The sequence below is a fragment of the Nicrophorus vespilloides genome, unplaced genomic scaffold (assembly GCF_001412225.1).
Source record: "Nicrophorus vespilloides isolate i.1.1-1 unplaced genomic scaffold, Nicve_v1.0, whole genome shotgun sequence".
In the NCBI taxonomy this organism is placed as follows: Eukaryota; Metazoa; Arthropoda; class Insecta; order Coleoptera; family Silphidae; genus Nicrophorus; species Nicrophorus vespilloides.
Window position 1 is genome coordinate 35,735 of NW_017096219.1, and position 12,651 is coordinate 48,385.

The following is a 12,651-nucleotide window of genomic DNA, read 5'->3' on the forward strand; positions in this document are numbered from 1 at the left end:
GGGTTATGTTAAGCAAATGGTGAGAGAACAGTTGGTTGAGGGCAGCGGCGGTTTGCGTTTTACCTTGTTTGCGATTTATTGGCTCAATAGTGAAATTATTGTTGTTCCCCCGTTTACCATCGTATCGCAGAATTTATCAGTTGTCCAGGGATTGCATGAAACTGCACAGTTTTCAAGTAAATCCAGCTTAAACTAAGAACCGGCAATTTTCAATTAAGGTAAATTTCTAGTATTCTTTGTATTTAGGGTGACACCCCTATTGGTAATGTACCCTCTCTCTACCCTGCATGAAACAGTCACATAAATATTATACTCACAGCCAGCTATACAATTACTATTGTATACAAACAACGCTCATCACACTAATCAATAATCATTATTTGGATGATATTAATTACTTCCTTTCTCATAAGTGGAGATTTAATTATTATTTTTTATCTTCAAATGTACTTGTTTGTATGATTCATCCCTATATATATATACATACATAGAGACACAATCTTATCAGAGCAAAATTGAATAGAATTCTCAGATGTGATATAATTTATTTATTTACTTAAAAAACAAGTTCATATGCTTAATACAATGAATATTAAGACAGATTCATATTTGTTTCCAGAATATATATAAATATGATTTTATATTTACATAGAATTTTGATAACTGTAATTACATGTATATATATATAATTTAAGCATTATATTATTTCCATTATTATTGCAGGATTTAATGTTCAGAGCATTATAATGGCGTGGAGATTCAAAGCATCAAAATACAAAAATGCTGCACCCATTGTACCAAAGCCTGAGACATATGTTAGAGATGTATGTGTTGGATCATATCAAACATATGGCAACAACATTGCTGCCTCTGCGAAATTCATGGCCTTCAATTGGGATCATGCTGGCTCCAGTTTAGCAGTGCTGCCCATCGATGATTCAGGAAGAAAATCCAAGCTGATGCCTTTGCTGCATGCCCATTCCGACACTGTGACGGACATGGATTTTTCACCATTCCACGACGGACTGCTGGCGACCGGCTCGCAAGACTGCCTAGTGAAAATTTGGCACATTCCAGAGGAGGGTCTGCAGGAATCATTGTCGAATTGCGAATGCACGTTCTCGCACAAGCAGCGGCGAGTGGAGACGGTCGGATTCCATCCGACCTCGAACTTCCTTTTGCATTCGACGTCGTTCACAACATTGACGCTGTGGGATTTGGTTTCGCAGCAGGAGCTTTTCTCCAATACCGATCATTCCGATGTCATACAATCGGTTAGTTGGAAGAAGGATGGCGCTCTTTTGGCTACCTCAAGCAAAGATAAGCAAGTGAGGATAATAGATCCCCGAGTCGAGAACTCGTGTATAAGCACCGCGAACAGCCATCAGAGCATAAAGGATTCGAGAATAGTCTGGCTGGGCGATAGCAATAGGATTTTGACGACCGGATTCGATTCGCAGAGGTTGCGACAGATCATCATCAGGGACGTCAGAAATCTCACCGAAACCGAGAAAACACTTGAATTGGATTGCTCTACTGGTATATTGATACCGCTGTACGATGCTGACACTGGAATGCTTTTCCTGGCAGGAAAAGGTAATGTATCGTAATTACGTTAATTAAAAATGAAATAATATACGATTTAAAATTACGAAATGAGTTCATATGAATAAACTATATGGCCTTATAGTTTTAACATAGAGAAAGTTGATTGCTTAACAAAATTGTTTAACTAAGATGCAAACACTGTGTTAACTGCAATATGTCAATGCCCTATTTAAAATATCACTAGAGTTTATATTGAAAACTGTTCATTAAAATAACGAAAATAATTGTAATGAATGCGTAACGAACGCATACATAAGTACATTACCGGAAACCCTTGATTTGATAGTAGCGGTCGTTTTCCGTCGTTGTAGATATTTCTATATTTTAGATTTAAGTTTTCATTGAAATAAAGTAACTGTATTTATGTTTATAGGCGATACAACAATTGGATATATGGAAGTAACGGATAAAGAACCGTACTTAATCGAGGGCATTCGACATTCGGGAGAACAAACGAAAGGTGCATGTTTGATTCCAAAGCGTGCTCTCAACGTGATGCAGGGTGAGGTGAATCGCATTATGCAACTAACAAGCAATTCCGTGATTCCAATCACATATCAAGTTCCTAGAAAAACTTACAGGTATGAAATACAACATGATACATTATTTACATCGATTACATTCGTAATGAACCATAGGGAATATCACGCTGACCTATATCCAGATACCAGCGGATATAGCACGGAACTAACCGCGGAGCAATGGTATCAAGGAAAAAATATTCCAGTTCCAAAGATTAGCCTTGACCCGGCTAAGCGCAAGAACGGCGACGAACCTATAGTGGTAGGTCTATCATTTTGAATATTACATGCATTTACTAATTTTCACAATTGCTTAGGTTCATAAAGGCAACCTGCAGCTTTTGATACAAGAATGTAAAACTGAAAAAACGTCGGAAAAAACGCCGAAGGCCAACGACGCTCAGTTACAGCAAGCGAATAAAAACGAATCGAACAATCCAGTAAAGGAAAAGGTCAAAGATATTGAAAAAGAAAAGGTATTTAACGCTAACATACTGCTTAAAAATAATACGGAAAACATTAACGGCCAGTCGAAGCGGCAAGAGGCAGCGGAAATTTTGCCCCCGAAACCTTTACCGAGAACTTCGCGTACTGGTTCCATATGCGAACTCGAGGAACCAATACCTAAACCTGTAGCGAGACCGCGTACTAACAGTTGCGCTCCGATTGTCACTTCGGTTAATCCTAACATGCCCATCTCCGGGGGATATAAGGTGCTTCTATTTCAATGTTTTAACAGAATTTTATTTGATGTGTCGCTTTGGAAGAATACAAGCAATTTGCATGATTTTGTTGTTACACCTTCAAAAAGAAAAAAAAAACAATATTTGCATGATGTAGATGTTCTTGTTTATATTCGATGTTTTCCCCCCATTTGTATTAAAGTATTGATATTTTTATGTACTTTAATACATTTGTTGCATGTTTCTCTCACTCACGGAATAATCTCTAGTGATTGCAATACCGGGCGAATTAATCTAAAGAATAATTAAGTTTTATATTTGTATAACATTACAGTACATTTTGTTTTATGTGAAAACTAGGCTCAATAACCGTTTTAAAAACATAATGCAAATACTCGATGAATGCTTCAACGGATTTACTGTTTTCACACCATCTTTATGTGCATAAATCGCATTCTCAGCTCTACCGGTATTGCAATTTTCGAGTAAATTATTTTTATAATTTGTGATTAAAATTTACCACGTACATATTACTGGATTAATTGCTCCAACAACAATGTAATGATTTTAAGAATTTCATTATTTCCAATCTGTATGTAAAACTTATTTGCAAAACTATTTTGTTAGCCACGTCTTGGACCAAAACCATTCACAGCTCCAAAATTCACGGAAAGTGAAAGCTTCGATAAAATTTTCTCGGTGCCAGCTGCGCCTGGCTCAAACGGTATACACGAGGAGACCAGTTCCGAAATTGAGAACGTGGAAAATGAACAACAAGCAGCCTTGTCAGAAGAACCAAAAGACGTCTCCGATAAACCGAAAACACCTAGCACTGCGGAACGTAGGAAGCTCTTCGAAAGCGGTTCTAAGGACAACGACGATGACAGTTTGGATAATGAACTCGCTGGTAATTTCGAAAGGACCAAAAGTATAGCGGAACGTCGTAAAATTTACGAAAGATCGCAATCGAATCAGGAGACTAGCGGAAATGTACCCGAGAAAAGCGAGGGAAGTCCGATTATGATGAGAAGGAAGGATTCTTTTAAGAACAGAAAAAATACGGAATCTTTGAAGGAAGATAATCGAAAAAGTGCCCCGATTACCAAGCAACAGAGCTTGGAACCAATTGCTGCCAAGAAGGTTGAAAATCCACCAGCACCAAAGAGAACGTCAACAGTGTTTGGTAAATATTTAAACATAATCGATTGGTTCATTTTAATTTGACTTTAACAAAATTGCAGGACGTGTATCTAAATTCAGGCATTTGAAGGGAACTCCGGCTCACAAGTCTATGCATATAGAAAATATAAGGAATTTAAGTAGACAGATCCCTGGAGAGTGTGATGGTTTTCATGGTAATTTTTTATTAATATTATTATGTGGATCTGCATTTTTATAATTGTATTCGTTCACAGCGAATCCGGAGAGAGTTGCTGTGCCGTTGAGTGGACCCGGCGGTAAAATTGCTATCTTCGAGTTGAAAAAAACTGGTCGCTTGCCAGATGGCGTTATACCGGCTTTGGTGCACGGTAACAATATCATGGATTTCCAGTGGGATCCCTTTGAAAACAGGCGTCTGGCTGTAGCCTGCGACGATGGTGTCGTCAAACTGTGGATGATACCGGAAAATGGATTGGTTGAGCCAACAAACGAGGCTGAGAGCGAGTTCAACGCGCATCTCGATAAAATCTACTTCATTAAATTCCATCCCACTGCTAAAGATGTGTTGGCTACGGGATCTTTTGATATGACCATAAAAATATGGGATTTAAGTACTTTAACTGAAAAGTACGTTTTGAGGGATCATGTGGATCAGATGTTTAGCTTTGCATGGTCGCCATGCGGTTCGTTCTGCTCGACTGTGAGCAAAGACGGTAAGATAAGAGTATACAAACCCAGAAACAGTGAAACTCCCGTCAGAGAAGGGAAAGGGCCGGTCGGCAATCGGGGTGCTCGTATAATCTGGGCTCTCGATGGGAATTTCATTGTTGTAATGGGTTTTGATAAAGTTTCTGAAAGGCAGATTATGGTTTTCAACGCAAACGATTTGAACAATCCTTTGAACACTATTGGATTGGACGTATCTCCAGCTATATTAATACCATCTTACGATGAAGATAGTTCCACGTTGTTTTTAACCGGAAAGGTATGTCAGATATTTACATTTCCCTCTATTTGGTCATCCTCTAAATTTAATATTTATTTTACAGGGTGATTCCACTATTTACGCCTTTGAAATTACCGAAGAAACACCATACATTTGTCATTTGAGCCATCATCGTTCCAACAATTTACACCAAGGCTTATCATTTTTACCTAAAAATGTTTGCGACGTTTCCGTTGTTGAATTCGCGAAAGCCTTAAGACTAACAAATAATTCGATTGAACCTTTATCGTTTACTGTTCCGCGTATCAAGGTAAGTAATTAACATAAATGTATGAATTAGAAATTGTAAATTTTGCTTTCTTTTAGACGGACCTGTTTCAAGATGATTTGTTCCCACCAACAAGAATAACATGGAAGCCCACTGTCACAAGTGCCGAATGGTTCTCTGGCAAAGACAAGGCTGTTCAGAGAATAAGTTTGAAACCAGAAGGGATGGATTTATGTACGCACTCAATATCTATTTGACTTTAACATCGTTACTACATCAATTGACCTTTGCTTTCAGTATCCGAGTCTCAGGGACAACCGAACTCCACTTCGGAAAAGACAATAAATAAATTAGCAAATCAAACTCAGAACAGTGGTTATCAGCCTTACAATAGATTAGGCTGGAATGCTGACATGTCTGGGCAAACTAAAACCAAACAGGACGAGGTATGATTGTTTACCATACATACTACGGCTTACTGGGCGCGGGGATCTATTTAATAAGACTAATTGTACTTTTATTTGATAAGTTTTATAATTTCTTTTTTTCTTTTTTATTGGCTTAGATTTCAAAATCTGTAAGTAGTCGTTTGGAGGTAAATTTGAAACTGGAACAAGACGATATGGAAGGTGTAGATGAGAATGAATGGGACGAGTAAGTTCGCATAAACAAAACGAAAATCACAATCAAATAACCTTTTAAGTTCAGCAGTAATTTCCAAGTTTGCTCATACAATAATTGATAATATCATTCATTCATTAATTTCCCATTAACTAGATATGCTGGCAAGAATCAACATGAATAACACTCTTTTTTTTTATTATTATACTAATGTATAATCAAATCAATATGATATTGAAATTTTCTTGATAATCTATATTTATAATATTTTTATATTACGACTAATCTAGTCTATGCTTTAATAACAATTTAAATAATGTAATTATACATTTTTATATATGTTTTTTTTTTTGTAACTTTAAAATGCGAAAAGTGATATTTTGCCATAGACATTCCTCCAGGTAGTAGAGTATCCAGTGCCAAACCTTAAGAGAAAGCAAAAAAACACCACAACAAAGATAAAACCCCATCTTTTCTACGAAACAAACAAACAAAAAAAAGTAAAGAAATTGAATGAAGCTCAAATTTTTGAAAATTTTCTAACCTTTTATTTAGTCATTTTAGTGCTACATATTTATTACTATATATATTCCATGTAATTAGTGATAATTTATATTTATTTTAAATTTACATACTTTTTATTTGCTGTGACGTAATTTGGTAAAATATGTATTGTAACCTTTTTATTAATGTCATTGTGTATGAAATATAAGTATTTGTATAAACCGTAAGCGTCTACATTCCTCGATACTTATCCAACTTGTATATTTTGACTACAATTAATCATCTCGTTTGCAAAGCTTATGAGTTGCTCAAAATTATTTTCATTTTAGTTTGTTTATGTTCATAAACCATTCATTTCCACTGATAATGTTTTATATTTTGTCCGAGATTTGTTTCAGCCATCCTTGTATACATGGACGTTTTTACTAGAAATTGATTCGCTTATTCTCTATCCCTAGCAAACGCAAATTTGTGGGACGAAGAATGCAGTATACTACAAAATCAAAGTAAATTATCAACATATAATTAAATTACAGTGGAACCTCGCATAACGAGTAAAAATGACTCGCTTAACGGGCGACGTTTCGCTTAACGAGTGACGATGAGAAGAGAAGTCTTGGATTGCGCGCCTGCTAGATCTTTTTTAAAACTTTATGTCGTTTATTATCAATTAAAGAAGATTATCCACATCCATACTTTTTAAACGTTTTCCACTATTATCGATACATTTTTAACTCACTAATATCAAATTTTGGCTCTATTAGTATTTACTTTCAATTTAACAAAACAAATCTTATAATTTTGTAGTTTCTTGAAACATTTAAAAATAATTTTTGTATCTTAATTATGTAAATATAAATTTAAAACTATCCAGCGCCAACTAGTGATGGTAACGTAGAGTCAATGGTGATTGGGTGATGTCTTTTTTTGGATAGGCAACCTAAAAGCAACGTCATCATTGATCATCAAACCATCCGCAACAATTTTGCTGGTAAACTTTAGTTTAATGCGTATTGGAACAACGAAATTCTAGTCAGTACTCAAAGTGATTGTTGATTGCATTCAAGTATTGTTAGAAAAAACCTAGATAAAACAATTTAATTCGATAATGGCGTAAGTTATTAAGTTGTTGTTCGCAACATATGGACGTTAAAATGTTAACATAATATGTTTTAGGTCTAAAGTAACATTCAAGATCACCTTAACATCAGATCCGAAACTTCCATTCAAAGTGTAAGTAATTTCAACATCAACAATACATCATTGCACTCATCACGTATAAGCTTAAAAAGGATCTCGAAAGTTAGGTTCAGTCCAACAGGATCAGTTAATATTATTGCAAAAGCAAAATGTCCCACGGTGATGAATTAGTGGAACAAGTGTTAGATACCATTTACTGTTTTGTTAAACTTCATGAAACTGATGCATGGTTAAAAAACATATCCAACGCAGACATTATAAAATCATTCAAGTGTTCGTTGTTTGTGGAGAAAGCGATTGAGAAATGTAAAAGTGAACATTCTGAGCAGACTCTAATGAGGTCACTTCAGTTGAAATGCCAAGGAAATTTTAAAATTTATGAAATACATTTTTTCGAGAAGGCTGCAGATCATATACTTAAGAAAATGATAAATTCAACTGTAATAAATGAAGTGAGTGCAGATGTGGCTCTTAGAGTGTACTCATCTATGTTCTCCCAAACTCGTTTAGAAAACATATTATTTGATTGCTTACTAAAGTCTGTTTCATACAATAGCATAATGAATTACATTGTCCAAGAGAATAATAACATCAATGTAGATAATTTAGAGATTAAACTTTTGTATAACTCATGGCATCAGCAGGTTATTGTAGGTAATTCAGCTAGTGTTGAGAATATTGTTAAGATTATGTTAAATTCATATCAGATAGATAGGGAATTAAAGATATTGTTTAGTATTTTGTTGGTGGATGATCTAAATAAGGATATTAAAGATATCATAAAGCAAGAACTGGATTTTGTTCTCAGAGATAGAAGTATTCTTAGTAAGAAATATTGGGTTGTCTTGATAAAATCATTAGATGTCCATCTTTTGCTTAAAGTATGTGCAAGTCATCAGGACTTACTGAAATCAATACTGAATATAATTGTGTACTTACTGTGTATGTTGATCTGCGAGGATAATCGATGGGTCATGAGTACAAACATTGAATGTTCAGAGATTTGTTATTTTGATCTAATTAGAAGGTTGAAATCGTTGCATGACCATGCGTTTACGCAGAAAATTGTTAAATGTACAATTGATGAAGCCCAAAGGAATATCGGTACACCAATTTGGTGCCAGATTCAGGCTGTCGTTGATTTATAATATATACGTTTTGTTCATAATTTTTACAAAATAAACATAAAATGTGTTCTTTTAGTTTGAGTGTTCCTGAAAATACTCCCTTCACAGCAGTATTAAAATTCGCCGCTGAAGAATTTAAAGTGCCCGCAGCTACTTCCGCTATTATTACCGATGATGGTGTGGGCATTAACCCTCAGCAGACTGCCGGTAAGTTCAGATTATTTACCAATAAGACTTTACAGTTATGTAATACGTATATATATTTTAGGAAACATATTTTTGAAACATGGATCCGAGTTGCGTTTAATTCCTAGAGATCGTGTAGGTTATTGTTAGTTAATAGATATTTTTATAATAAATTAATAACATTATTCTATTAATAATACTGTTGAAATTATATTTATTTATGAAACGCGAACAAAAAAAATGCATTAATTTTAATATATTTTTGGAGTCTTAATAATACCAAACAAAATGACACGAAAATACCTAATTCGAAATTGACCTAATAAACTCCAGAAAGTGAATTTAGTAAATGGATAATTCTAATTTGTATAGGAAAATGAAACATATAAAATTAGTTGGAAAATTTATTAAAATGATGGTTGACATTTGAAAAAATAAATAAGCAGAGATATACCTGCCATTTTAAAGCATACCAGAGGCTACAGGTTTTACAAATTAAAAATTATATATTGTGCTGGTATCTCGAACGAATGATAACAAATACGAAATTTTAACACAATAATGGCATAGAAAGGAGAACATAACCCAGCCAGCACAATAATCCTTTTTAACTTTCAAATGTGCATATTATAAACGTAATGAGAGAAATCGGTATACTAATAAAAAGTTTATTTAGTCACGTTTATTTGAAAATCTTGCCCTGGTTGAACTTCCTGTTGCCCTTATCAGTACCGGTCCACGAGAAGTATTGCTTCACCAAATTCTTGGTCTCTTCGGTAGATGGGTCCAATTTCTTCCAGTCGTAGACTTCGTAATCTATCTGCCAGTCTGGGCACAGATTGAAGGCTAATTCCTGGCCTCTCCATACCCAAATACCCGAAATGGTGCTGTTGTTGTCTTCACCGAACAAGCAGACGGATGCGAAAGCCTGTTTACGCATTTTGTCTAACCTTTGGAACATGCCAGTAATAAGGTTGCAACTCATGAACGCCTTTGATAATTCCTCGTTGTACTTGTATTCGCCCATCCAGATGGAATAGTTTTCAGAATCGAATTTCTCCCAGAAGTAAGGAACTGAAACGGACTCGTCCTCGTTGGAATAACAACGTTTGTAGTCATCCATGTTGAAGGTTCCTTTTGGTAGGGAATCGAAGGGATCCTTGTTCTTGGGTTCCATGGCCAAAGCTTCATCAGCAAGGTCCAATTCAACTTCTGGTTCCTTCTCCTTCTTGGGTTGTGGTTTCTTCTGCTCTTTCTTTTCTTCTTTCTTCTGTTCCTTCTTGGTGTCCTTGCCCTTGCCTACAGAACAAATAATCCATTAGAAATAATCTCCCACACTCATTATAAATCTACACTAATACATCTCAGCAATATACCTACTTTTGTTTTTCTTTTTATTGCTTTTACTACTTTCGTTTTTGTTATTATTATGCTCCAATGCAGCTTGTAAATATAAATCAATATTTATTTAAAATACAAGTGTTTAATTGATGACTTCTAAGTGCAGAAATGCAGGAAATGAGACATACCTTGTTGTTGTTGGAATTTCTTTGGGTCAACTTCAGCAACCTTATCGCACAACTTGGTTTCTCCAGCTACAGCCTTGAACTGAGGTTGGTTAACAACGGTGGTGAACCAACGGGTTACGTGGATGAACGGTTTGCGGAATTCTGGGTCCAAAACCTTTGTGTACACATAGAGCATGGTGCATGCCATACTGATGTCAGCCAATGTAATGCGTTCACCGACAAGGAAAGTTTTGGTCCTCAAATGGGTGTTGAGAACATTCAAAGCAACCTTGATGTCTTCCTTGGCCTTTTCAAAGCTCTGCAATTTATTAAACATTTAGTAAAATGAAATAAATTAATAGTAACAATACATACATCAATTATATGTACTATATACAATCGTTTTTTTATATCATATTACTCTCTTTAACTATGAATTGATGTGAGTTATCAAATAAATAAATATTAGAAATTGTATGAAACTTACAACTTTGTTGTATGGCATAATTCCCAAGATTGGGAAAACCCAAGCACAGGCAGATGGCAAGATTTCATTGTCAGCAAAACCTAACCATTGAAGAACCTCAGACTTTTCGAAGTCAGTGTTTCCACGAAGCTGTTGGTTGGAAACATAGTAAGCAATAGCATTGCTGTCATTCAAGAACTTTCCACAGGAAGTTTCAAATGCCGGAACCTAAAAACAATACATATCAATTAAGAACATATGGATGGACTTTTTGGGAAGATCATTTTTTTATGCCTTGTAGACAAGAAAAAAAAATTAGAGAAAATTTGTAAGATGTTGAATGAAAACTTAATACTGTTGCTAAGTTGTTACCTTTCCACTTGGAAATTTCTTCAAGAAAGCTTCAGTTTTGTTGGTCTCCCCAAAAACAAAGTTGGTTGCAACTTTGACGTTGGCAGATGAATATTGAGCAGCGACCAATGCCTTGTAGGCACGGAAGTTTTCGGGGTACGTGTAAAGAGTCTGCAAAAAAATAAGGTGAAAATAGGGAAAATCACTTCGCGCTGATGATTATTCTCAAAAAATCTTCAAGGATTATTCACAATTCCGAAAGATATTCGAAGATTTTCTTGAGATACTCACTCCGGCGGCCATCTCTGTAAACTCTGACAGACAGAAAGGAAGTGGGACGGTGAAACGCAGATTATCACAGCGTTTTATGCTACTTTTGACAGTTTTGACGTTTAAACTAGCGACATCTGTGGTAAACAAAACGCCCAGAGTCATCTGTGTCAACAAAATGTAAATCGAGTCGTCAGTGTCGTAACCATTGAATAATCCAATTGGAAATATTAAATAAAATAATTTTGAAGCGTTAAACTTGACTATATACAAATTGATGTTAATAAATGGCTTTAAATATTGAATAAACTTTGTAACATAAATAATGTGTTTAGAGTTAATGTTGCAATAAATAAAATATAATACAATTTATTAAATTCCAATCATAAAAATTATATGCACGCCACTGTTTATAAATTCTAATCATTTATACTCTGTTTATGTAATTGCAAGTTAGCTTTGAAATTCGAAATTTATATAGGAATTTTATGATACAGATGATGAAAGCTTATACTGTGCCTAATAAACCATTAACAGGAATTTGCATATGACATTCTGGCAATGCTCGTCATATACGTATAAAAAAAATGTTTACATAAATCTTGTTTAATTCTGTTGAATTGATTTAAGCTATATTTAATTAGTTGAGGTTTAATTAGAGATATTTCTAATTAATTTTGGAGAAAAAAATGTAATGCGCATGCGCAATTCACTATGTAAAATAGTTGGTTGACATATCTAATAGTTGTCTTGCGCAGTTTTGCTATAAGTTGACAAAATTGCGTAGGTCATTAATTAGTTTAATTAAGTGGTGGCATAGATTTAATTGATTAAAAGCAACAGCAGGAGAATCTTGTTCTAATATTACCATTTGTATACAAAATTTAAGAGAATGATGTGATTAAAATTTTGCTATAGTAAGTGTACATTTGAAGAGAAGATTTGTCTAATGTTTATTGTTAGAAATAACTTCATTTTAAGTTTCAACAAAGTAAACAGCAGTTTTCTTATTAGAAGCAAATGCTCAATGGATTTCAAAGGTTCGATGGATGCACATATATCGTTTGGTGAATATTGTTTTATTTGAATTGTATATTTGAATGCAGGAAGATATAGTTATGGCAATCAGAGAGGAAGATCTGGAGGAAGCCAGGAAGAAAGGCCTGAAAAGTATAGTACAAAAGTTTTGAATCCCTATGCCACAATATTTTATTCGTCTGTGCAAAATCCG

General features: G+C 34.7%; 4 protein-coding genes and 1 long non-coding RNA gene across 8 annotated transcripts; 4 read left to right on the plus strand and 1 right to left on the minus strand.

The window, feature by feature from the left end:
• Positions 1-5: 5 nt before the first annotated feature.
• LOC108556327 (coronin-7) lies at positions 6-6,860 on the plus strand. 3 transcript variants are annotated; one of them, XM_017912394.1, is made up of 13 exons: positions 6-218; positions 724-1,596; positions 1,982-2,189; positions 2,247-2,391; positions 2,447-2,842; positions 3,440-3,995; positions 4,054-4,167; positions 4,228-4,958; positions 5,023-5,229; positions 5,286-5,421; positions 5,485-5,633; positions 5,753-5,841; positions 6,771-6,860. In XM_017912394.1, the coding sequence occupies exons 2-13, from the start codon at positions 747-749 to the stop codon at positions 6,820-6,822; spliced, it is 3,633 nt and encodes a 1,210-aa protein (XP_017767883.1). In that variant the 5' UTR covers positions 6-218; positions 724-746; the 3' UTR covers positions 6,823-6,860. The 3 variants fall into 3 exon arrangements, with proteins under 3 accessions (XP_017767883.1, XP_017767885.1, XP_017767884.1); XM_017912396.1 differs by having other exon boundaries at positions 2,447-2,605; XM_017912395.1 differs by lacking the exon at positions 6,771-6,860 and adding an exon at positions 6,711-6,756.
• A 371-nt stretch (positions 6,861-7,231) lies between these two features.
• On the plus strand, positions 7,232-9,022 carry LOC108556326 (ubiquitin-fold modifier 1). The gene is made up of 4 exons (XM_017912392.1): positions 7,232-7,425; positions 7,489-7,545; positions 8,716-8,846; positions 8,908-9,022. The coding sequence occupies exons 1-4, from the start codon at positions 7,421-7,423 to the stop codon at positions 8,973-8,975; spliced, it is 261 nt and encodes an 86-aa protein (XP_017767881.1). The 5' UTR covers positions 7,232-7,420; the 3' UTR covers positions 8,976-9,022.
• On the plus strand, positions 7,552-8,709 carry LOC108556325. Its single transcript, XM_017912391.1, has one exon. The coding sequence runs from the start codon at positions 7,662-7,664 to the stop codon at positions 8,658-8,660; it is 999 nt and encodes a 332-aa protein (XP_017767880.1). The 5' UTR covers positions 7,552-7,661; the 3' UTR covers positions 8,661-8,709.
• A 194-nt stretch (positions 9,023-9,216) lies between the features above and the next one.
• Positions 9,217-11,547, minus strand: LOC108556324 (elongation factor 1-gamma). The gene is made up of 5 exons (XM_017912390.1): positions 11,442-11,547; positions 11,172-11,321; positions 10,821-11,027; positions 10,355-10,652; positions 9,217-10,124 (listed from the first exon to the last, which is right to left on the minus strand). The coding sequence occupies exons 1-5, from the start codon at positions 11,451-11,453 to the stop codon at positions 9,508-9,510; spliced, it is 1,284 nt and encodes a 427-aa protein (XP_017767879.1). The 5' UTR covers positions 11,454-11,547; the 3' UTR covers positions 9,217-9,507.
• Positions 11,548-12,188: 641 nt separating this feature from the next.
• Positions 12,189-12,645, plus strand: LOC108556317. 2 transcript variants are annotated; one of them, XR_001890814.1, is made up of 3 exons: positions 12,189-12,337; positions 12,384-12,460; positions 12,527-12,645. It is a non-coding gene; the product is annotated as an uncharacterized LOC108556317 (long non-coding RNA). The 2 variants fall into 2 exon arrangements; XR_001890815.1 differs by having other exon boundaries at positions 12,190-12,337; positions 12,402-12,460.
• The last annotated feature ends 6 nt before the right edge of the window (positions 12,646-12,651 follow it).